This window comes from Nomascus leucogenys, chromosome 9 (genome assembly GCF_006542625.1).
Source record: "Nomascus leucogenys isolate Asia chromosome 9, Asia_NLE_v1, whole genome shotgun sequence".
Lineage (NCBI taxonomy): Eukaryota > Metazoa > Chordata > Mammalia > Primates > Hylobatidae > Nomascus > Nomascus leucogenys.
The window spans coordinates 81,545,898-81,569,880 of record NC_044389.1 but is presented as its reverse complement, the minus strand read 5'-3'; the positions used below and the strand labels follow the sequence as shown (position 1 = coordinate 81,569,880).

At 36.4% G+C, this 23,983-nt stretch overlaps 1 protein-coding gene across 2 annotated transcripts; it reads left to right on the top strand.

The window, feature by feature from the left end:
- The first annotated feature begins 3,433 nt into the window (after positions 1-3,433).
- ADH4 (alcohol dehydrogenase 4 (class II), pi polypeptide) lies at positions 3,434-21,785 on the top strand. Of its 2 annotated transcripts, none has more exons than XM_003257510.3 (9): positions 3,434-3,516; positions 4,934-5,035; positions 6,030-6,171; positions 8,569-8,656; positions 10,998-11,229; positions 12,803-13,063; positions 18,587-18,722; positions 19,195-19,333; positions 21,455-21,785. In XM_003257510.3, exons 1-9 carry the CDS (start codon positions 3,499-3,501, stop codon positions 21,477-21,479), a joined length of 1,143 nt encoding a protein of 380 aa, XP_003257558.2. In that variant the 5' UTR covers positions 3,434-3,498; the 3' UTR covers positions 21,480-21,785. The 2 variants fall into 2 exon arrangements, with proteins under 2 accessions (XP_003257558.2, XP_012354888.2); XM_012499434.2 differs by lacking the exon at positions 3,434-3,516 and adding an exon at positions 4,396-4,540 and having other exon boundaries at positions 4,924-5,035; positions 21,455-21,479.
- The last annotated feature ends 2,198 nt before the right edge of the window (positions 21,786-23,983 follow it).

Sequence of the window (23,983 nt, the reverse complement as noted above, 5' to 3'; positions counted from 1 at the left end):
CTAGGGGACTATTAAAAGAAATAATGTAGATAATGAAAACACACTGCCAGGGAAAGATAGTAAAAATGTTGTTAAATTTCTTTTTTTTATGGTTTATTTTCATTTTACTATTATTATACTTTAACTTTTAGGGTACATGTGCACAACATGCAGGTTTGTTACATATGTATACATGTGCCATGTTGGTGTGCTGCACCCATTAACTCGTCATTTAGCATTAGGTATATCTCCTAATGCTATCCCTCCCCCCTCCTCCCACCCCACAACAGTCCCTGGTGTGTGATGTTCCCCTTCCTGTGTCCATGTGTTCTCACTGTTCAATTCCCACCTATGAGTGAGAACATGCGGTGTTTGGTTTTTTGTCCTTGCGATAGTTTGCTGAGAATGATGGTTTCCAGTTTCATCCATGTCCCTACAAAGGATATGAACTCATCATTTTTTATGGCTGCATAGTATTCCATGGTATATATGTGCCACATTTTCTTAATCCAGTCTATCGTTGTTGGACAATTAGGTTGGATCCAAGTCTTTGCTATTGTGAATAGTGCCGCTATAAACATACATGTGCATGTGTCTTTATAGCAGCATGATTTATAATCCTTTGTGTATATACCCAGTAATGGGATGGCTGGGTCAAATGGCATTTCTAGTTCTAGATCCCTGAGGAATCACCACACTGACTTCCACAATGGTTGAACTAGTTTACAGTCCCACCAACAGTGTAAAAGTGTTCCTATTTATCCACATCCTCTCCAGCACCTGTAGTTTCCTGACTTTTTAATGATCGCCATTCTAACTGATGTGAGATGGTATCTCCTCGTGGTTTTGATTTGTGTTTCTCTGATGGCCAGTGATGATGAGCATTTTTTCATGTGTCTGTTGGCTGCATAAATGTCTTCTTTTGAGAAGTGTCTGTTCATATTCTTTGCCCACTTTGTGATGGGGTTGTTTTTTTCTTGTAAATTTGTTTGAGTTCATTGTAGATTCTGGATATTAGCCCTTTGTCAGATGAGTAGATTGCAAAAATTTTCTCCCATTCTGTAGGTTGCCTGTTCACTCTGACGGTGGTTTCTTTTGCTGTGCAGAAGCTCTTTAGTTTAATTAGATCCCATTTGTCAATTTTGGCTTTTGTTGCCATTGCTTTTGGTGTTTTAGACATGAAGTCCTTGCCCATGCCTATGTCCTGAATGTTATTGCCAAGGTTTTCTTCTAGAGTTTTTATGGTTTTAGGTCTAACATTTAAGTCTTTTATCCATCTTGAATTAATTTTTGTATAAGGCGTAAGGTGTATAAGTTTTAGACATGAAGTCCTTGCCCATGCCTATGTCCTGAATGGTATTGCCAAGGTTTTCTTCTAGGGTTTTTATGGTTTTAGGTCTAACATTTAAGTCTTTAATCCATCTTGAATTAATTTTTGTATAAGGTGTAAGGAAGGGATCCAGTTTCAGCTTTCTCCATATGGCTAGCCAGTTTTCCCAGCACCATTTATTAAATAGGGAATCCTTTCCCCATTGCTTGTTTTCGTCAGGTTTCTCAAAGATCAGTTAGTTGTAGATATGTGGCATTATTTCTGCGGGCTCTGTTCTGTTCCATTGGTCTATATCTCTGTTTTGGTAACAGTACCATGCTGTTTTGGTTACTGTAGCCTTGTGGTATAGTTTGAAGTCAGGTAGTGTGATGCCTCCAGCTTTGTTCTTTTGGCTTAGGATTGACTTGGCAATGCGGGCTCTTTTTTGGTTCCATATGAACTTTAAAGTAGTTTTTTCCAATTCTGTGAAGAAAGTCATTGGTAGCATGGAACACAGAATACTTGCATGCACGTAATATCAAGCTTCAAGATACGTAAAGTAAAAAAAAGTACTATCAGAAATTAACAAATTCATAATGATGTATTTTTGTTTCTTTTTATTTTTAGTTATTTAAAATAATTTTATTGTTATTCATTTTTATTTTTAATTTTAATATGTACAGAAAAAATTGTACATATTTGTGAAGTACCTGTGATACTTCAGTACACACATACAATATGTAACAATCAAATTAGAGTAATCATAATGATTTCTAAACATCTCTCAGTAGTTAATAGAATAAGCACAACAAAATCAGTATGAGCTGACTCCAGTACAGGACTGGTGCTTATCCTTATTAATAGTCAGATCAATACAAATTAAAAACACAATTAGATATCTTTACACATCACCAGATTAAGAAGATTTTTAAAGTCTGCCAATTCCAAGCATGGGTGAGGATGTGGAGCAACGAGGACTGTCACACACTGCTGCTGGTAGGTGAAGCCATTCTGTAAAATTCTTTGGCCTTGCCTATAATAGTTGAAGACTTTAATTCCACTCCTAGTCAAAAAATATTTAACAACCAGTACAGACAGGAAACTCCATTTCTCACAAATGGCCATACACATGTGACTCCAGGGGAGTTCTGACGCACAGCACTGGTGGCCACAGCCACAGGAGGTCAGATGGACACTAGGTATTTATCTACTGGGGTTCCAGGGACTACTCTGTTTTGGGGGGACAGCCAGAGACCCATAACCATCAGGGCTGGGTGATGGACTCACACATCAGGCGGGACAAAAAGAGTGGCTCCTTAGAAGTGACTAAATAGGGGCCCCCAGGGCTGCAACAGAGTTGAAGGGGAACTTGGGGATTTGGGATAGTGACTTTTTACTAAGCTGAATAAAAATATTTCAATATTTTGATAATTGGCATGGCCTTCATAGTGGGTACTGGCTGAATATCAGTTCTGAATTTTCTTTAAGGCAACTCAAGCATATGTGCAACCAAGTACATGAAAAGAATTTGTATGTAACCACTAATTCATCATAGGCAAAGAGGGAAAAAAACAGCAAAAAGGAAAATGGATGAATAAATTATGTTCAGTTCATGAATGAACTGAGTAATGAAAATAAGCCACAGCCACAGGCAATGTGAATGATTCTTACATAGAGTAGAGGGGAGAAAAAAGACATGAAACAATACATACACTATGATTCCATTCATAAAAAGGCTTTGCTAGATTAAACTATTGGATAGAGAAGCTTAAATAGGTAGTAAACCACTAAATATGCAAGGAAGTGATTATCAGAGTTGTAAAGGAGAAGAATAGGTAAGTTAAATGGGCAATTCTAAGGAGTAGAAATTTCCTTTACTTCATAATTATTTGCTAATTCATCTTTATATGTTTAATGGGCTTTTCTCTATTATTTTATATTTTTCAACAAAAGAAAAAAGAATTCAAAAAATCTTGGAGCTCACTGGGAGCAATGGGGTTTGCAGCTGAAGTCCAATAGTACAAATGATGTGGTAAGAGGCCGGCGGGGCTGTGAATTACAGCAATAAAGAAGGAAAGAAAGTGATTGGAGAATTAAGCCACGTGAATGGTATTTATTCAAAGACAGCTCATTATAGGACACAGAACTCCCTGGGTAGGAGTGGAAGCCTCCTGAACTCAGAAACTTCCAACACAGTTTCCCAGAGAAAAATGGGCACGAAGGGCAAAGTAAGCAAATAAGCTGTATCTTTGTTCAGTTTGTGCTTTTCTGTGTCTTTGTATGTTTGGCTAAAAGAAGCTTCCTTCAGGAACTCAGGAAGCAGTGACTTACAGTTGAGCAAAAGGATATGAGTGGCCCCTACACCAGGAATTTATTCTAGGGAAATTAACTGTGGATTGCCAAAATATTTACTACAAGGGTGTTCAGTTAATATTAATATTATTTAAATGGTCAAAAGAAGAGAGATTTAAGTAACTGTGCTGTAACCATAAAATAGAATATGCATATGTTACAAATAATGTTGCAGGAACATATGGGAAAATATTCACTTATATTAATAGTAGGAAAAGTATATTACAAAATACTATGGACAATGTATCTTATTTGGGGATACTCAAAGAATTTGCATCAAAAGCATAAAGTGGGTGATGAGCTTACAGATGAATCTTATATTTTTTGTCTTTAAAAACTTGATAGGCCTTGGCATTTTGAAACTTCCTGCAATTAATATATACTTCATTTGAAACAAAATAAATAATATTCAAAAACATAATTCAAAATTACGTAACTATTGAGAAATAGATATTCATGTGGTCAAAGACTTTAGGAAAAGTATACCAAATGTAAGCATAGTAGTGTTAGAACAGAAGATTATAGGTTTGTTTCTTTCTACTTTCTTTCAATGTTGCTTATATTTGAAATTAAAAATAAAATTTGAGGCTAGAAAAAATTGGGATTATAGAATCCTAAATACTTAATATCTGTTCATTCATCTTTACCCAAATTCTTACAATTAGGTGAAATTTTTATTTAACTTATATCCTACAGATAAATTTAGTAATGATCTAAGCCTCATTTCTCAGACTTTTAATGAATTCTCTGGGGATATTGTTCAAATGCAGATTTGGATTTAGTGGATTTGAGGCAGGGCTTTCATCTCTAACAAATTCCCAAGTGATGTGAATAAATGCTTGTCCGAGGACCACACTTTGAGTTGCAAAGATGTAAAACACATCTATTCTCCAGCAATTATGACTTAGGTAATTCAGAGCTGATTTCAAACAGTTCACTCACTAGATTTTTATAGGCCATCTACCTTACTCAAACTCTATAAAATCTATCCTCTCTGTTATAGAGGGAAAAACTTGAGGCATTATATCAAGGTAAACTTTAATATACCTGTTATTTTTTTCAAGGAATAAAAAATGTAATGACTATAATGTAGAATTTAACTTCTTATTTTTCTTTAAGATCTCGTCTTTAAAATAATATCTATAAGATCCAGCTACAAACTCTTTAACTCTTTGTCATGAAATTACAGTATCAATATATTCTAATTTTTTCTCATGATCTCCTCTCTCCCACCCCCAACCCTGTCAAAATCTCTATCTCTATCTCCTTCTTCCTTTTCTTTCTCTCTTTCAGGTTATTAAATGCAAAGCAGCCATCGCCTGGGAAGCAGGCAAGCCCCTTTGCATTGAAGAGGTTGAAGTAGCTCCCCCCAAGGCTCATGAAGTTCGCATTCAGGTAAGCGGAGACTTTCCTTGGGTGGGAACAGACAGGGCCCCAAGTGGAGACCTGGCTTCTGTCAGGTCAATCCTCTGTGCTATGATTCAGAGGCCTTGGAGTTTCTAGTACAGGGAAGTTGTATTTTTAGGTTCAGTCAAAAATAGGCATTATCCCAAAAAGGAATAAATCATCCATTATTTCAGTAATTTTCGAATAATGGGCTAAAATTTAATTGATCTTAACATTAATCATTTACCCTAAGAATCAGACAAAGGAATTCACTTTGGATTTGAATTAGTTAGTTTTCTTTTTGCTTTCCAATTGCTAATTATTTGAAAGTGTTATTAAAAGGAAGATAGAGAATTTGATCGAAAACAGGACAGAAGGAAAAACCCAACGTGCTGCCCTAGGCAGCTGAAGGGTCCTGGGTATCCAGAGGAAGGGACAGGAGTAGGTCACAGGGAGAAGAGAGTGCATGGAATGGAGTGAGATCACCGATGGCAAGTTTGGACAATTTCCCCATTTTTCCCAAACTGACCGGGTTATATTTTCCCTGAGGACCCCCACATTAAGATACTGTACATGAGAGTGAATGGGACATCCTCATTGACAGAACCTTAAAGAAGAATATAGGTATACATTGGTAATTAATTCAGACAATCCTTGATTTGATATTGTTCTCTCAACTATAAAAGGTGTATTACCTCAACTTCATTTCAATAAGCCCTATTACCTTTTATTTTTTCCTCTCCTGGAGGCAATAATTGCCAATCCTATCTCTTTTATGATTTTCTGAAGACAGCAAAAGGTAGAAAACAAAGATGCATTATAAGAGGAAAAGAATCTAACCTAGTATATTTTTACTGGTTCTTTTTTTCAAAAGGTGATTCTTTTATTGAGTTCTAGAAGTCTTATAAAGTTTTAAAATGATATCAAGCCTAATATTTTATGTAACATTCATCCCAATAATATAGTTGCAGAAACACAATTCAAGTCTGTGATTGCCTTGTAGGTCATTGCTACTTCCCTGTGCCATACTGATGCCACTGTTATCGATTCTAAATTTGAGGGCCTAGCTTTCCCAGTGATCGTTGGCCATGAGGCTGCAGGGATTGTGGAAAGTATTGGGCCAGGAGTGACCAACGTCAAACCAGGTATTTTATTTTATTCAGAAAAAAATGGAAATGTCACAATATTTCAGAGATAATTCTTGATAGAGTCCTGGTTTGGCATGCTATAATTGATCTCTATTTACAAAAGGGGACCATCTTTTCCAAAGTAAAACTGAGAGACACAATTTATCACAGTCTAGCAATAGGACAGAATATTTGAAATCAGAACTGTCTAATAAAATCTGGGAAATGTGATCACTTTATTTACATATAGCACTGAGAAATTGTCCTATGAAGCAAAGTTACAAGGTTAGCTCTAACTGAAACTTCCATGTTTAACAAATGACACCTTATAAAAGAACAAGATCATGTCCTTTGCAGAAATATAGATGAAGCTGTCAGCCATTATCCTTAGCAAACTATTGTAGGAACAGAAAACCAAATACTGAATGTTCTTACTTATAAGTAGGAGCTAAATAATGAGAATACATGGACACAAATGGGGCAATGACAGGCACACTGGGACCTACTTAAGGATGAAGGATAGAGGGAGGAGAGGCTCAGAAAAATAACTATTGGGTACTATGTTTAGTACCCGGGTGACAAAATTATCTGTACACCAAACTTCCATGACACAAGTTTACCTATATAGCAAACCTGCACGTGTACCCCTAAATCTAAAATTAAAGGTGTTGTTTTTCCTTTTTTTTTTTTTTTTGAGATGGAGCCTTGCTCTGTCACCCAGGCTGGAATGCAGTGGCACGATCTCAGCTCACTGCAACCTCCACCTCCTGGGTTCAAGCGATTCTCCTGCCTCAGCCTCCCGAGTAGCTGGGATTACAGGCATGCACCACCACACCCGGCTAATTTTGTATTTTCAGTAGAGACAGGGTTTCACCATGTTGGCTAGGCTGGTCTCGAACTCCTGACCTCAGGTGATCCACCCACCTCTGCCTCCCAAAGTGCTGGGATTACAGGCATGAGCCACCTTGCCCAGACTTTTTTTTTTTTGAAACAGAGTCTCACTCTGTTGCCCAGGCTGGAGTGCTGTGGCACGATCTTGGCTCACTGCAACCTCCACCTCCCGAGCTCACACAAATCTTGTGCCTCAGCCTCCAGATAGCTGGGATTACAGGCATGAGCCACCACATCTGGCTAGTTTTTGTATTTTTAGTAGAGACAGGGTTTCACCATGTTGGCCAGGCTGGTCTTGAACTCCAACCTCAGGTGATCTGCCCACCTCAGCCTCCCAAAGCACTGGGATTACAGATGTGAGCCACTGCACCTGGTGTAAAAGAAAAGGTTTTTTTAATGACATGTTATAACAACTTCTATTTAAAAAAGCAAACTATTTTAATATTAACAGCAAACTATGTAAAGAATGAGGACTTAGAGGTAGCTTTAGTGAGAAATATTTTATATATATGTCAATGTTAGCTGAAGTGTCTTTTTGGAAGTTTGTAAGATAAACATAATACCTAAATGAAGCACACCAATAGCTGAAATTATTTACTCCACATTTTACAAGGGATCCTCCAGATACTGGAATATGGGCTATGTAATCCTCATTTGGCAGGCCAGATGAACCATGCCACTCTTTTCTCTTTTAATGAGAATGCTCCAAAGTTAGAGGTATATTAGTATCTTTCCATTCCAAAAAAGATTGTACAAACAAATTGCTTCCCAAAATTTTGTGTCAATGAAGGAGTCTGGCCAATATAATCTCTTTAGCCCCCCAGCTCTGCCACTTACTGGCTATGTGATCTTGGCCAGTTATGTCACTTTTCTGTGATTCAGCTCAGATTTCTGTTTTCTATAGTGTGAATAAAAATAGGGCTCATCTCAAAGAGTTGTTCTGAGAATTAAGTTCTGAAATAATACATGTAAATAGTTATAATGGTGCGTGGTATGTATTAAATGTTGAACGAATGTGAATTATCATCATCAGACCTCAGGCATCGAAGCACAGAAGTCACTATTAAATTGGAATTTATTAAAAAGTGGAAAAATGTGGAATTTGAAAGTGAATCTAAAGGTGAAACATGGCAATGATATAAAGTTTATACCTAGCCTATAATTGTTTACCTCTCCTATTATCTAAGGATGTTATGTTTCATACATGGTGTTTGGAAATGTAATAAACAATAGTCATGATGCAGAGAGTCGCAATAACAGCAAAGTCCCAGAGTTCTGTATCTGTTGATATCAACACAGATTTGTTGCTTGACTGCCTAGCAGAGTAATTTTTTTAAAAATACAATATATGCAATACTTTGGGGAATCTGCAGTCTTGTAAGGTAATGAAATATTGTAGCCACCTATACTTTCCACTGAATATAAAATGTATACTATAAAGAAAAGGTGTTTTCCACTGATTTATCTGGTAGAAGCTATAAGTAACATCTTAGGCACCATCCAACATATGGCCTTTCTTTCTAGGTGACAAAGTAATTCCACTTTATGCACCTCTATGTAGAAAATGCAAGTTTTGTCTGAGTCCACTCACAAATTTGTGTGGAAAAATCAGGTAAGCACTCTACATTGTTAGTATTAGTATAAATTTGAATTAATATTTTGGAAAGCATATTGACATTACCTAAATGGCCTTGAAGAGGTGCAAACCTTCCACCCACTAATTCTAATCCTAGGTGTGTACAAGATACTATTGCAAGTGCACACAAAGAAACATGTGCTGGAATGTTCTTTGCAACAGTTTATTAGAGTAAGCAATTTAAAACAGCACAAATGTCCATCAGAAAGAGAATGAATTTTAAAACTGCTATGTAGTAGCACAATGGACTACTACACAACAATAAAAATGGCTAAACTTGAGCTGCATGTATTAACATAAAATAATCTCACACATGTAATGTTAAGGGAAATAAGCAAATTGCTGAAGGAATATTTAGTAAAGTGTCATACAAAAACAATACTATACTTTCTTATGGTTATTTGTATATGTAGTAAAAGCATAAATAAATCACTGAAATAATAAATGACAAATTCAGAATAATAGCTACTTCTACAGGGATGAGAGAGGGATACAATAAGTCACAGTAAAGAAATTTACTCCAAGGCAACATAGTTATAAGTCTTAGAGCCAGGTTTTTAACCCAGGCAGTATGGCTCTGGAGTCTAAAATCTTAATCATCTTGTTTTTGCTTTACTGAGACTACAGAAGGATCCTTTCATCCTTAACACTAATTGAAAGCAGTTATTTAAGAAGCTAAAACTGTACTACTCTTACATCTATTACTGTGCCGCAATTTTTTCATCTATAAAACGAGGAGCAAAATAATGCCTGCTTCATAGATTTGTTCTGGATATTCAAAGAACTAATTCTTTTTGCAAAGCTTTAATGAAATAATGGATTTAGGCAATGCCAATAAATTCTTTCTAATAAAAGTTATAAAAAGAGAGATAATTAGATATTCCAAATGAAATATACAATACCACCTACAAAGTATTACCACAAAAGTATAAAATCTGAATCAGATCAAGTGTTTCGATCAAAAATACTAATTTATGAGGGGATACAGGGATAGAGAAATATGTTCAACCAGATTACAGGAATGTTATGAGCAAAATCCAGAATGAGGAAAACTCTATAGGACAAATGATTCAATTTCTTCAACAAATAAATTGCAAGGGGAAAAAGAGGGGGAGAAGGGATCTATAATTTAAGATAATTAAGAGACAACAAAAATGTGGACCTAAAATAATCCTTTAGAGATACATGGTAATGTTTTTACAGATGAAATTGTGATATCTGGGATTTGCTTCAAAATATTCCAATGTGGGGGAGGGAGCAGTTATTGTGGAGGAATAATAGATGAAACCTGACTGGCCATGAGTTGATGTTTACTGGAGCTGGGACATGGACACATAAGGGTTCATTATGCTATTCCTTCTACTTTTATACATGTTCGAATTTTCCACAATAAAAATTTTTAAGCGTTAATACATGTAAAGCCCTTAAAAGCATTTCTGGTACACAAAAGCATTCAATAAAAGTTTGTTCCCTGGCCAGGTGCGGTGGCTCATGCCTGTAATCCCAGCACATTGGGAGGCCACCTGAGGTCAGGAGTTCGAGACCAGCCTGACCAACACGGAGAAACCCCATCTCTACTAAAAATACAAAATTAGGGCCAGGCGAGGTGGCTCACACCTATAATCCCAGCACTTTGGGAGGCCGAGGCGGGTGGATAGCGAATTCAGGAGTTCGAGACCAGCCTGGCCAACATGATGAAACCTCATCTCTACTAAAAATACAAAAATTAGCCGGGCCTGGTGGTGCATGCCTGTAGTCCCAGCTACTCGGGATGCTGAGGCAGGAGAGTTGCTTGAACCCGGGAGGCGGAGGTTGCATTGAGCTGAGATCGTGCCACTGCACTCCAGCCTGGGCGACAGAGCAAGACTCTGTCTCAAAAAAAATAATAATAATACAAAATTAGCCGGGCGTGGTGGTGCATGCCTATAATCCCAGCTACTCTGGAGGCTGAGGCAGGAAAATCGCTTGAACTCGGGAGGTGGAGGTTGCGGTGAACGGAGATTGTGCCACTTCACTCCAGCCTAGGCAACAAGAGCAAAAACTCCATCTAAAAAAAAAAAATTGTTCCCTGCACTCCAGCCTGAGTGACAAAATGACACCCTATCACTTTAAAAAAAATTGTTGCTGTTATCTTTAAAATTTGCTGTTATCCAACAAACTATATTTTGTGAAAAGTCTTGTTGTTTCCCTAATTTTTCTGTCTTGTAAATTGTCATCGAAAATATATAATGCCCAACATATTTTGTAGGAAAATGATCAGTGTTCCATTTATTATAACTTCTCTTTATTTGTACCTCTCTTTTTTTAAATTTTCTAGTAATCTCAAAAGTCCTGCTAGTGATCAACAACTAATGGAAGACAAAACCAGCAGGTTTACCTGCAAAGGAAAACCAGTCTACCATTTCTTTGGAACCAGTACATTCTCTCAGTACACTGTGGTGTCAGATATCAATCTTGCCAAAATAGATGATGATGCAAATTTAGAGAGAGTTTGTCTGCTTGGATGTGGGTTTTCAACTGGCTATGGGGCTGCAATCAACAATGCCAAGGTAAATGGTTAAACACCAGTTTGTGTAAAACAAAAGTTACTAGGAGGCAGTGTGATACAGATGAACTAGAGTTAGTTATCTTCAAACTATGGCTGTGTCATTTATTACCTCTGTGATTTTAGGCAAGTTATTTAATCCCTCTAGAATAATATTTACTACAAATACTTATGAGGATAATTGAATCATATTATATATGTAAAACATCTGGCCCAGTAGCCTACATATAATTGGCCCAGCATATGTTCTTATACTATACTAACATATTAGGTTATAGATCTTCCCTGATTTAAATACAGCCTGTTTAAACATGTCTCCTAAGGATGAATGCTCATCCTAGGACAGCTGACTCAGTCAAAGGGCAACAAAAATGACAGAAACTCACTTCCCTCTTCACACAACCACCCCTGTCTTCTCCCTGATGCTACAGATTTATCTCCCTCCATCAGTAGTAATTCATTTCTGCTACTCGTCATGTCCCTTTGTGGCTTCAAAGGAGGGTCTCTGGCAGCAGCCCTAATGTTGACCAGATGTGTCCCTGGAATCCCATGTTAGAATTTAGAGACTCTTACAAAGCATCTGATCTAGAACTAGAGAGATATCAAAGATATCTCTCTATGTAGTATTTTTCTATCGCTATACTCGTCTGTAGAATAACATATTCCAGTTACAGCATCTTTTCTTACCATCTTATCTATTATTTCCGTTTAATGCAATGAAACAAATATTTATTAAAGACAATATACAGAAGACTTTCATAATAATGTGGAATTTAAAAAGTTTCTGCCTTCATAAAAATTTAGTCTTTTAAAGAAACATACACACACAATCAAGGCAGGTTATAAATTATATGATACAGGAAAAGCAAAAAGACAGGCATTGATTTCTGATTGAAAAATCAAGAAAAGTTTCATAGAGAGAATGTCCTTGAAGTCAGGCCTAGGAGTATAGGTTATACTTTAATTAAAGAAAATAAGGTGAAAAGTACATCAGTCTGAGGGAGCAGCGTCAACTACTGCATGAGGAGAAGAAAGTGCAACAATCTGTTCGCAGTTCTTGTACTGGGAATATTATGGGGATGAAGCTGGAAGGTAAATAGAGGTCAGACAATAAAAATCCTTCCATGCCATGCAAAACAAATTGGACTTCATTCCATATTGGTGATTTGGAGTGATCAAGTAAATCACTGTAATATTAATACAACCAAATGAGGCCTATTCAAAATATAGATGTCAAATTAATAGTGATCCAATTTTAAAAGGAAAGCAATAAACCCTTCAGAATGTGTGGGTTTTCAAATTTTGTTCAGATAACACTGAAGGGAAAAAGTAAAACAAGGGAATTATTTTTACTTGGGTTTCTTTCTTATAATCTTAATGAACACTAATTCTCCAAATTTAGGTAGTAATGCATCCATTTTCACATTGGCAGATTTCCTCCATTGGCTATATCATAAAGTTTAATAGCAGGCTGTCTTTAATTCATATGTTCATGCCCCCACTTCCTCTTGACTCTTAAAAGAAAAAAAGTGGGACTGGCTGCTTTAGAAGTTACTTTATAATTTTCCTGCTTGCAGGTCACCCCTGGTTCGACTTGTGCTGTCTTTGGCCTAGGAGGTGTGGGTCTTTCTGCTATAATGGGTTGTAAAGCCGCAGGAGCTTCCAGAATCATAGGTATTGACATCAACAGTGAGAAGTTTGCGAAGGCTAAAGCCCTGGGAGCCACTGACTGCCTCAATCCTAGAGACCTACATAAACCCATCCAGGAGGTTATCATTGAATTGACCAAGGGAGGTGTGGATTTTGCCCTTGACTGTGCAGGTGGATCTGAAACCATGGTATGTATATTTTTTTTCTTGGATCATATTTTCAATGTATTCTTTGGCTGTCAAATAATAGGGGAAAGTGGGTTATGTTTATTGTGGTAACTATAGTCATTCCTCCTTAGTACTTTCAAATGGATGACAGGGGAGTAGAACTATAAGCCACAAATCATTTCCCATTCCCTCAGCTATACTCCATTTCCTTCAATGCCCATGAATGTGTCCCCCCAAATGCCAGTACTATCTTGGTGAGTTCAGTCTTCTCTTGTGATAAGAAGCCATACCAGCATTATTTGTAGATGTTGATTTTTCTTTTGAGATCCCTTTAAAAAGCTCAATATTATTTATCTGGAGATAATACTTTCTAATTTTGTTTTCTATGATAATTCCAATTCCTATTCCTTGGAGACAATTTTAGGGGTTTTTTCATTTTTAATTAGAGAAATGTTCCTTTTGACTATTAAATCAAATAAAATGACAAGTGCATTAACTAGACAGCATTCTTTAGCAAAAGATATAAAGGGATGAATTAACTGCAGTGCATAAATAGGAATAAACGCCTATTTTGCTTAGCTATCTTATGCATTATATACATGTTATTAATATTAATATTTTTTAATAATGTAGAAAATCTTTTCCATAACAGTATATAATATTTAAAATTAATAAACAATATGTGCATGTGTTGTTATATTTAATATTAACATATTTATAGATGATATAAACAATAACATTTGTTAATACTTAGATATACATTATATAATAATCTATTGTAAGTAATGTTTGTTAATGTGTAAATAACTTTCTATTAGCCCTTAATATTAATGTTATTAATATTTGTTCATTCTTCTATATGAAATGCAGCAAAAAAAGAGAAAACTTAGAAATGAACATTGTAAAAGAATTGTGTTTTATGAGAAGTGAGCCCTCCCCCCCAAAAAAAAATATAGAAAAGGCAGATTTAGAGGAGGAAATAAGAGAGGGTGACTGGTGTTTCCTACCAGCTACAACACATTCGCTCCCATATTAAAGTAGAACAGGGAGAGGCTAGCAACCTGCACACAGCCCAGCTCTGTCCATCAGATCTCAATAAATAGGCTGCAAAATTAGGTCCAAATTACACATTTGAAATTTTCTATATTTCAAAAAAAACACACCACAAAATTTAAATCATCTTTTTATCCTGAACACTACAATGTTGTATCATTCTGATTTCTTCTCGACTCAGGACAGGCTACAGTGCCCTCAGTGACTGCACTGGTTGCACTATGAAGCCGGCCTGTCTATTTTACTCCAAAAAGTGGGATAAAGAACCAACTACAACATACAGGCAATATACTGAAAAGTTACCTTACTGGAGTGCCCAGCCTTATTCTCCAGAGAATCAGCAAATAATCACCTAATGTGTATTTACTCAAAGACACTAAGCAGATTTTGGGAGTTTTGTTTTGTGTTTGTTTGTTTGTTTTTGTTTTTAATGAAATGACCAAAGAATTCATCAACTGAATTATGTGCCTGTAGATTCTTATTTCATTAGTGAGAGCCATGTAGTAGTTGTGATGTTATTCCTTTTACTTACAACTTCACTCCGCCTAGCTCCCAAGCCTTCCTCTAGGCAAGATATAAAGCATAAAATTCTATACTTCCCAGAAACAAATTTTGTGCTGGTTCTTCTCCCTTGGTTCTTACATGACTGGTGTATTCCCCAGAAGAGAATGAGACCAAGGAACACTTATGATGAGAGCCACAGGCTGCTGTTCCTCAGTCATTCTTCTCTGAACAGTTTCATTATAATATATGCAAATTGCTGAAAACAGGATCTGGCAGGTACTAAGCATGCAATAAACATTAGCTATTATTGAAAATGCATGCATTAAGGGCTCCATATCTGGCACTGCTCACCTGTGTTCAAGGATTCAGGCCCTGCTTTTGAATTGATGTTAGTACCTGCAGTCTGCAGCATGCCACATCCATCACTCCTCTTCCCATGGCTCCTTTTTTTACAAACACTAAAATTTAGCCTATTCACCTTATTTTTCTGGTACAGAGATTCTCAACACTAGCTATATGTTAGAATTTCCTGAGGGGTTTTCATTGTTTTGTTGCTTTTTTAATACCAATGAATGGGCCAAACTCAGGATATTCTTGTGTGCTGGGGGCCCACTGACAACATTTTAAAAATTAATTTCTCAAGTTGACAACCACTGACCTAAAAGTTAGAAACTTCTATTATTAAGCTGACTTATTATACCATGAAAGTCATTTTCAATTATGGAACAGAATTACGTTAGAGAATCCAAATGGAAAGAGAAGGATTTACTTAATCACCAAAAGATGAGTTACCTACTCTCCCACCAAAAGTTTCTATAGCTAGAAACAGCTATGTTTCTATGTTTCAATGACCTCTAACCCTCTAAACCAAGGGTCAACACCCTGTAGCTTACCAGCACAAGGATTATTTACTAACACCTGCTAAGGACCCTTTTAAGGAGCTGAATGTAGTGATACTGGAGTCTATGACCTGACTGGAAGCTATAGAAAGATTTTATAACCTTGCAATGATTAATTTTTTAGAGCTTTGATAAGCCCCAGCAATAAGACAGAGACAATGTAGAATTTAACTTTGAAAGCACTTGTCAAAAATGTTAAAGGCCTCAAAACATTTGATTAAAACAGGACCATAGGTCATTGTAAAACAATAGTTACTTATTTAGCCAAATAGATCATCAAAAGACTTTAAAGGCAATACATAAGGATGTATGGATGTAAAAACCTTAACCCTGTTTTTTTAAGCAATTTAAAACCTAATATAGACAACATGGGAATTATTTTGATAAAATGCAAAATGTTGTTTCTTAAGTCAGTTACCAGAAATGGAAAGAAAAACTGGTAGTGTGACTGCTTCTCCTTATGGGAAGCCCATTTCAATAAACCTGATGGGAAAAGTGCTTGAATTTCATCAGACATGGGAAAAGTGTGTTCAGGATTATGAGTACAGCAGGGGAATACATAATTCTTAGTAACCGCATGAGAAATTTTTTGGTTACATTGAAAAATTTAAACATATCAAGAAAAGCCAAGAATACAGAATCAAGTTGTACTGGAGGAAAACATTCACTCCTAGACCTTTAAGATAAAACATTTTAGTATCAGGTCATAAGAATAGTTGGAACTGGAGGAAAAAAACTTATAATAGCTGATGAAAAAGATAAAGAAGAGAGTTATCTCAGTCCAAGGGGAGACAAAGCTGAAAGCAGGGAGACATAGCAAAAGTTGAACTGACATATGATTTTGAGAAGTTTTCAAAAGAAACAGGTTATAAAACTAAAAGTTAAGTTTCTTTTAATTTTATTAAGAGCAAATCAATACTGTAAAGAGACTTTGTTTTAACATAGAGGAATAATCTTAGAAAGACTATTCTAAATAATCCTGTTTTAATTATAGCAAATTTAATCACATACAAAATTTTTTTATAAATTCCTCTTCATGAACCTTATTATGACTTACACAGATGATCTATGACATGCTTGGACTTTTGACTTATCCTAATTTTTTCTTTTTAAATAATTAGTCATTTTATTTTAGGACAAGATTTTACCATAAGATTCTTTTTTATATGAAATTATTCTTTTTTAATAACTCTTACTAAAAATACATTTTTATATTTGTAACTTTATATTTCTCTCCCCTACTTACTTTTTTTTTATCTTTTTAACTAAATAACTTTAAAATAATCTCCAAATTATATACAATTATTCTTTAATAAGAATACAGGCCAGGCACAGTGGGTCACACCTGTAATTCCAGCACTTTGGGAGGCTGAGGTGGGCAGACTGCTTGAGCCCAGGAGTTCGAGAGCAGCCTGGGCAACATGGCAAAAACCCACCTCTACTAAAAATACAAAAATTAGTCAGGTGTAGTGGCACATGCCTATAGTACCAGCTACTTGGGAGGGTAAGGTGAGAAAATAACTTAAGCCCAGGAAGTTGAGGCTGCAGTGAGCTATGATCACGCCACTGCACTGTAGCCTGGGCAACAGAGTGAGACTGCCTCAAAAAAAAAAGATAATACAATTATATATTTATATATGAATTAGAATTCTTATTCCTAGTAACCTTAAATTTTCATGAAAACTTAGAAAGCAAGAAATCCTGAACTGTTAGATGTAAGCATTTTATAGATGAAATCATTTCACAATTTTAGAAACATGTTTTCCTATATCATAATTTTTTAATTGGAAATGACTCACATATCCAGCATTTATTATTTAATTTAAAATAATTTTCAGATTTTATATTACACAAAAAGTCCACTTATAAGCATTTATTTCATTTACATATACTTTTTCATTTTTAATAGTTATCTAGATAACTTTTGATAACTGAGATATTATGCAGAACTAGCCATTATTTAAAGTTATTTCCTTGTTAACTTTTTTTTTGAGATGGAGTCTCACTCTGTCACCTGGTGGAGTGCAGTGGCATGATTTTGACTCACTGCAACCTCCACCTCCTGGGCTCAAGCAATTTTCCTTCCTCAGACTCCTGAGTAGCTGGGACTTCAGGCACACGCTGCCATGCCTGGCTACTTTTTTGTATTTTTAGTAGAGACGGGGTTTCTCCATGTTGGCCAGGCTGGTCTTGAACTCCTGATCTCAAGTGATCCACCTGCCTCGGCCTCCCAAAGTGCTGGGATTACAGGCATGAGCCACCATGCCTGGCCCTTGTTAACTATTTTTAAAGTCTAAACATTAGGTGAAAACCTAAGTAAGAACCGTAAGGTTAAACACATAGGTATTTTGCTGATAAATTAGGTGATTCAGTTGCTGTTATTGACCTAACAATTTTAAATTAGTCTTATTTGTCAAAAAAAAAAAAAAAGTCACACAACGATAGATTTGGCTGGGTGTTTACAGTCTCACCACCTTTGAGCCAAACCCTGACACTTTAAACATTTAGCAGAAGCAAATATAAAACTTATTTACTTACACACAAATGTATGCTGATTTTTTAGACATCTTTATTTTTATTTTACTAATACTTTTTTTTTTTTTTGAGACAGAGTCTCACTCTGTCACCCAGGCTGGAGTGCAGTGGTGTGGTCTCGGCTCACTGCAACCTCCTCCTCCCGGGTTCAGGCAATTCTCCAGCCTCAGCTTCCCGAGTAGCTGGGACTACAGGCAGGCACCACCACACCCAGCTAATTTTTGTATTTTTAGTAGAGACGGGGTTTTGCCATGTCGGCGAGGCTGGTCTTGAACTCCTGGCCTCAAGTGATCCACCCACGTTGGCCACCCAAAGTTCTAGGATTACAGGCATGAGTCACCTGCACCCGGACGGTGCTGAACATGCCATTTGTAATGGAACACTGGACCCTCAAGGCTCAATCTACAATGATAGTATGATGTCATTAGCTTGAATCCCATTATCTACCAAGCAGAGTTGGATTAATTTTTTTCTAAAGCATTGTACATTCCCACACTGAAGTTCATATTCTACTTTTCCACTGACTCAAGTAGTCTTTTGTGTTCGATCACAGAAAGCAGCCCTGGACTGTACAACCGCAGGCTGGGGATCATGTACTTTCATTGGAGTAGCTGCTGGTAGCAAAGGATTGACTATTTTTCCAGAGGAGCTAATAATCGGCCGTACTATAAATGGAACATTCTTTGGTGGTCAGTTTTTTTTTTCTTCATAGCTTTAAATTTTTTTCCTAGTAGTTCTGAAATTCTTAGAGTGAAGATTATTGAAAGGAAATAAAAATAATTTATTCAACCATTGAATCCCTAGAGCATATCCAAATACTACATAAAAACTATTAATTACTTATAAGTAATTTATATAAAAAGGTAATTATAATTTGCAAATTGAAATTTAATTTGCATTTGAATGAACCAACATGCAGGAGCAAAAAATAAACATTGACCTAATTAAGATAATTTCTTAGAGTGGAAAATAATCTTAAATTTTTCTTATAAAGAAAATCTTTAAAATAGATATAAGTACAGAAAATTAAAGATGGAAGGAGTTTAATCTATTTGAAGCAAACCAAATCTGATTTAATAATTTCATTCGTTCAGCAAATGCTGATTAAACTACTTCGTGTCAAGTGCCATGTCTTTATTTTGCATTTTGTCCACATTACAGGTTGGAAAAGTGTGGATTCTATCCCAAAGCTGGTCACTGACTATAAGAATAAGAAATTCAATCTGGATGCATTGGTGACCCATACCCTGCCTTTTGACAAAATCAGTGAGGCATTTGACCTAATGAACCAAGGAAAAAGGTACATTACTAATAGATGACTGAATGATTTAAAAAACATTTAAATGATTCTACTTTTTTTTGATGTTAAGAACTAACCAGCTTGTTTTTTCTGACATTTTCCACATCCCAGATACTAGATGTGCTTAAAAGATTAAATAGTGGCCATTTCAGAGGGAAAAAGCTTCCATTTCAATAATACACATCTGTACACTGTTGTTATAATATAGAATGGTGGTATAAATTGACACAATTTCCATTTCACAAACCATTAACTCAGTTGGGGCTGCTCCCTAGAGAGGTTTCTGTATAGTATAATGTTAGATCCCTCCGGTACAGTGTACCCCTGAGTTTAGCACCGTGGTGTTCTGCAGTTTGACACAGAGTGCCTACCCCAGACCCTTCACAATCAGAATGGGGTGAAAACCATGGCTATGTGGCAAGGATCAGACATGTAAAGGATGCCCCAAATGTCTCATTCTCTTGCTTTGTCATGGAGTTCCTATAAGATAGCTTCTGATCCACTATCTTAGTTATACAGTGCTCCCATGTCAGGGGCCCCAGGAACTGATGTATAGAAATGTTCCACCTGGAAGATTCTTAGGGGTTGGGGGATTAGTAAGACTAGGATCAATGATTCTAGGTAAAACGTTCAAGCACAGCCTTGATCAATAGAAACAAAGGTCAAAAACATTAGGAACAATGTTACATAGAGGAGATGCAGGACCAAGAAGAAATGAAAAGAGAAGATACAACAAAAGAGAGGAGGAAAAGGCTAAAGTAAAATTAAAATAACTGGGATTTGAAGCAGGGAATAAATGTTGCAGAAGAAGATAGTTTCGTGGTGTGAGGACCCAGACTACTTCTTGGGGAAGAAACCTGAGGAAATATCCCCACTGACATGAACTCCCCAATTTGCAAACGTGTCAGTCACAACATATCAAAAGGAAGTTCAATAAAAAGAAAACACAAGCATTATTTTTTAAGCTACACCATGTAAACTTAGTATATAAGCCCTGCAATATATCATACAATCTCAATATCCCCATAAGGAATACTCCTCAAGTTAGGAGATAGAGGTTGGAGTGGAGTTTGAGCCTCACACCCTTGTACTCATATCCTCTAACACAAACCTTTCCTCCTAGAATTCTCAATTATGAAATCTACCCATAAGGAATGCTAAGTGGCAGCCAGGTGGAAAATGCTGCATTGCTTTATGGGCAAGTCTCCCACATTCTCCAAGGAGGCTTCCCTGGTAATCAGCCTAGGGGTAGACACCAGAGTGAGGCCTCCTGCTCCTTCTCTGGCCAACTGAGAATACCACCTGACTGCCCACACAGATGGGAAGGTGGCAATGGGGAAGGCAGAGGTTGGGCCTCATCAGGTGTGTCCACCATATGGGCACAGGAAGCACAATAGAGGGCAGGCCCTCCTACCACCCAACTGCAAAGAAGCAAGGAAGTGGGGGGAAGGGGATGAGATACAATGACTGACTAGCCTGTTGAGGTGTAGTGATCCTGCCCCAGAGTGAGGAAAGGACACAGAGATTCTCCTTCCACAGGTAGGGGTGTCTTCCAGTCCTGGGTGAAGAAAACATTTATGCATAGCACCCTGCTGATAGCAGGGGTTCCACAGTTCCAGCAGTAATGTCTGAAATAAGGACTGCTCTGTCCTTGAGGCTTATACCCCTCTTTGTGTCTACATGTTGGAGTTATTCAGGAATAAGAATATCTGGGTTCTCAAAAAGCATCCCAACACACCAACTTTGATGCCCACTCCCTCCTTCGATGCCCAACTTTGCCCTCAGCTATAGAAGATCCAGGAACAGTGACTATTCCAAGACAAAAACCTGACTCCCTCCTTGGTACATTCTAATTCTCCTCAACAGCACCATTGAGTAACAAGGACGCTGCCTAAGGTGAGTGAGGGTCCTCAATTCTCGCCAAGTTTACTAGCACACATATAAAATATTATTAATACCATGAATGGAAGAGAATGATGGGATAAAAGAAATTAGGCTTAATAAAGTGGATGTCTATAAAGGAAGACCAGATTCTGAAATGAAAAGGCAAAACTTATTTGTGAGCTTTGGTTAAATTTATCATGAAAATTATACTTATTAATGTTTTGTTGTTATTAACAGCATCCGAACAATCCTGATCTTTTGAAGATGCCAGGATCAATTTGGAATACTACCTGATTGAATGCGAACCTGTCTGGTTAATTTATTACCTGATTTGATGAACCAAGGAAAGCCATGAGTTTAAACAAATATTTACATTTAATATGGGAACATAAAAGAGCTTTAAATATTACAGCCTTTGGACCTGTTATATATATGAATATTCCCTATGTTAATAATAATAACTAGTGTTTATGAATAGAATCATATCATATTTAGAAATTGTTTAAAATTAGTTCTGGGAAGTTGAAAGTGGGGAATGAAGAGATAATAAATAAAACTAGATTGGCCATATGTTTATAATTTTTTTAGACTGGGTAATGAATACATGGAGTTTCATTATACTTTTCTCTCCACTTTCGTCTATGTTGAAAATTTTCTGGGAGCTAAATGATGAGAACACATGGACACATGATGGGGAACAACACACACTGAGGCCTGTTGAGGGCAGGGAGTCAGCAGACGGAGAACATCAGGAAGAATAGCTAATGGATGCTGGGCTTCATACCTGGGTGATGAGATAATCTGTGCAGCAAAGCACCATGGTACATGTTTACCTATGTAACAAACCTGCACATCCTGCACATGTACCCTGGAACTTAATAAAAGTTGTAAATTTTTAAAAAGAATGAATAAGACCTGGTATTTGATAGCACAACAGGGAGACTATAGTCAACAGTAATTTAATTGTACATTTTAATATGACTAAAAGAGCATAATGGATTGTTCGTAACACAAATAAATGCTTGAGGGGATGGACACCCCATATTACATGATGTGATTGTTACACATTGCATGCCTATATCAAAACATCTCATGTACCCCATAAATATATACACCTAATACCCACAAAAATTAAAATAAAAAAATTTTTAAATAAAAATAAAGAAAAGAAAAAGATTTCCCAAAATAATAAGATTTTTACTGGAAAAAATCACTATATTTCACATATATGTGTACATATATACACTATATATATACACACTATATGAAATATATAGTAATTGTGATCATGTGTGTATATATATATTAATAAATACACATATATACATAAAACATTATTATATAATTTGTGTTCCAATAAGCCACAAGCTACTTTTTAAAAATAAGTTGCTAAATAATTTTCTTTTTAACATCTGTTAATTTCTTTTCTCTTAGCCCCACTCTATCATTAACTGCAACCACATGGAAGGAGATATCAGAATCTATTTAAGTGAATATTTTAAAAAGAATAAAAGCATATCTACTCTCTCAAGTTTCTATCTCTATAAAATAACTGCCCTTTCATCTTTGATAATTTTTTTTCTTCAACTTTTAAGGTCTGGGGTACAGATGTGCAGGATGTGCAGGTTTGTTACATAGGTAAGATGTACAATCTGTGTACACAGATGTACAACCTGTGCAGGATGTGCAGGTTTGTTACATAGGTAAATGTGTGCCATGGTGGTTTCCTGCAGAGATCAACCCATCATTTAGGTATGAGGCCCAGCATCCATTAGCTATTCTTCCTGATGCTCTGCCTCCCCCCACCCCCCTCAACAGGCCCCAGTGTGTTGTTTCCCACCATGTGTCCATGTATTCTCATTGTTCAGCTCCCATTTATAAATGAGAACACACGGTATTTGTTTTTCTGTTCCTGCATTAGTTTGCTGAGGATAAGGGCTTACAGCTCCATCCATGTCCCTGCAAAGGACATGATCTCATTCCTTTTCATGGCTGCATAGTATTCCATAGCATATATGTACCACATTTTCTTTATCCAATCTATCATTGATGGGCATTTCATTTGATTCCGTGTCTTTGCTATTGTGAATGGTGCTGCAATGAATATACATGTGCATGTATCTTTATAATAGAATAATTTATATTCCTTTGGAGATATACTTGGTAATGGGATTGCTGGGTCAAATGGTATTTTTGCCTCTAGATCTTTGAGGAATCACCACCCTGTCTTCCACAGTGGTTGAACTAATTTACATTCCCACCAACAGTGTAAAAGCATTCCTTTTTCTCTGCAACCTCACCAGCCTCTGTTGTTCCTTGACTTTTTAATAATCACCATTCTGATTGGCATAAGATGGTATCTCATTGTGGTTTGGGTTTGCATTTCTCTAATGATCAGTGATCTTTCATAATTTTTACAACACAGAATGTTGAGTTTAATGTTCTGTAATTGGCACTAATTAATGCTATTGATCTGTAACTGGCACTAATTAATGCTATTTTCAATAGTCAATTAAAAGTTACAAAAATTGAGGTACCTATAAAATAATGTAGTAAGTAAATATTTATAGTTATAAGATTTAACAGATAAAAAGATTTATATAAAAATAGCAAAATGGAAGGTTTCAAATTATTATACTCAAGATGTTACAATGAACAGTTTAAAAGGACAAGATAGAACCTAAATGCCCATCAGTGATAGACTGGATAAAGAAAATGTGGCACATATACACCAAGGGATACTGTGCAGCCATAAAAAGGAATGAG

What these genes read in the sequence shown, in the direction of transcription:
- ADH4 (XM_012499434.2), top strand. Translation starts at nt 4,476, where the DNA reads ATGCTTGTCCGAGGACCACACTTTGAGTTGCAAAGATGTAAAACACAT. An exon ending in AGTGACCAACGTCAAACCAG is followed by an intron (nt 6,172 to 8,568) that starts GTATTTTATTTT and finishes CTTTCTTTCTAG; the next exon opens with GTGACAAAGTAATTCCACTT. An exon ending in AATTTGTGTGGAAAAATCAG is followed by an intron (nt 8,657 to 10,997) that starts GTAAGCACTCTA and finishes TAAATTTTCTAG; the next exon opens with TAATCTCAAAAGTCCTGCTA.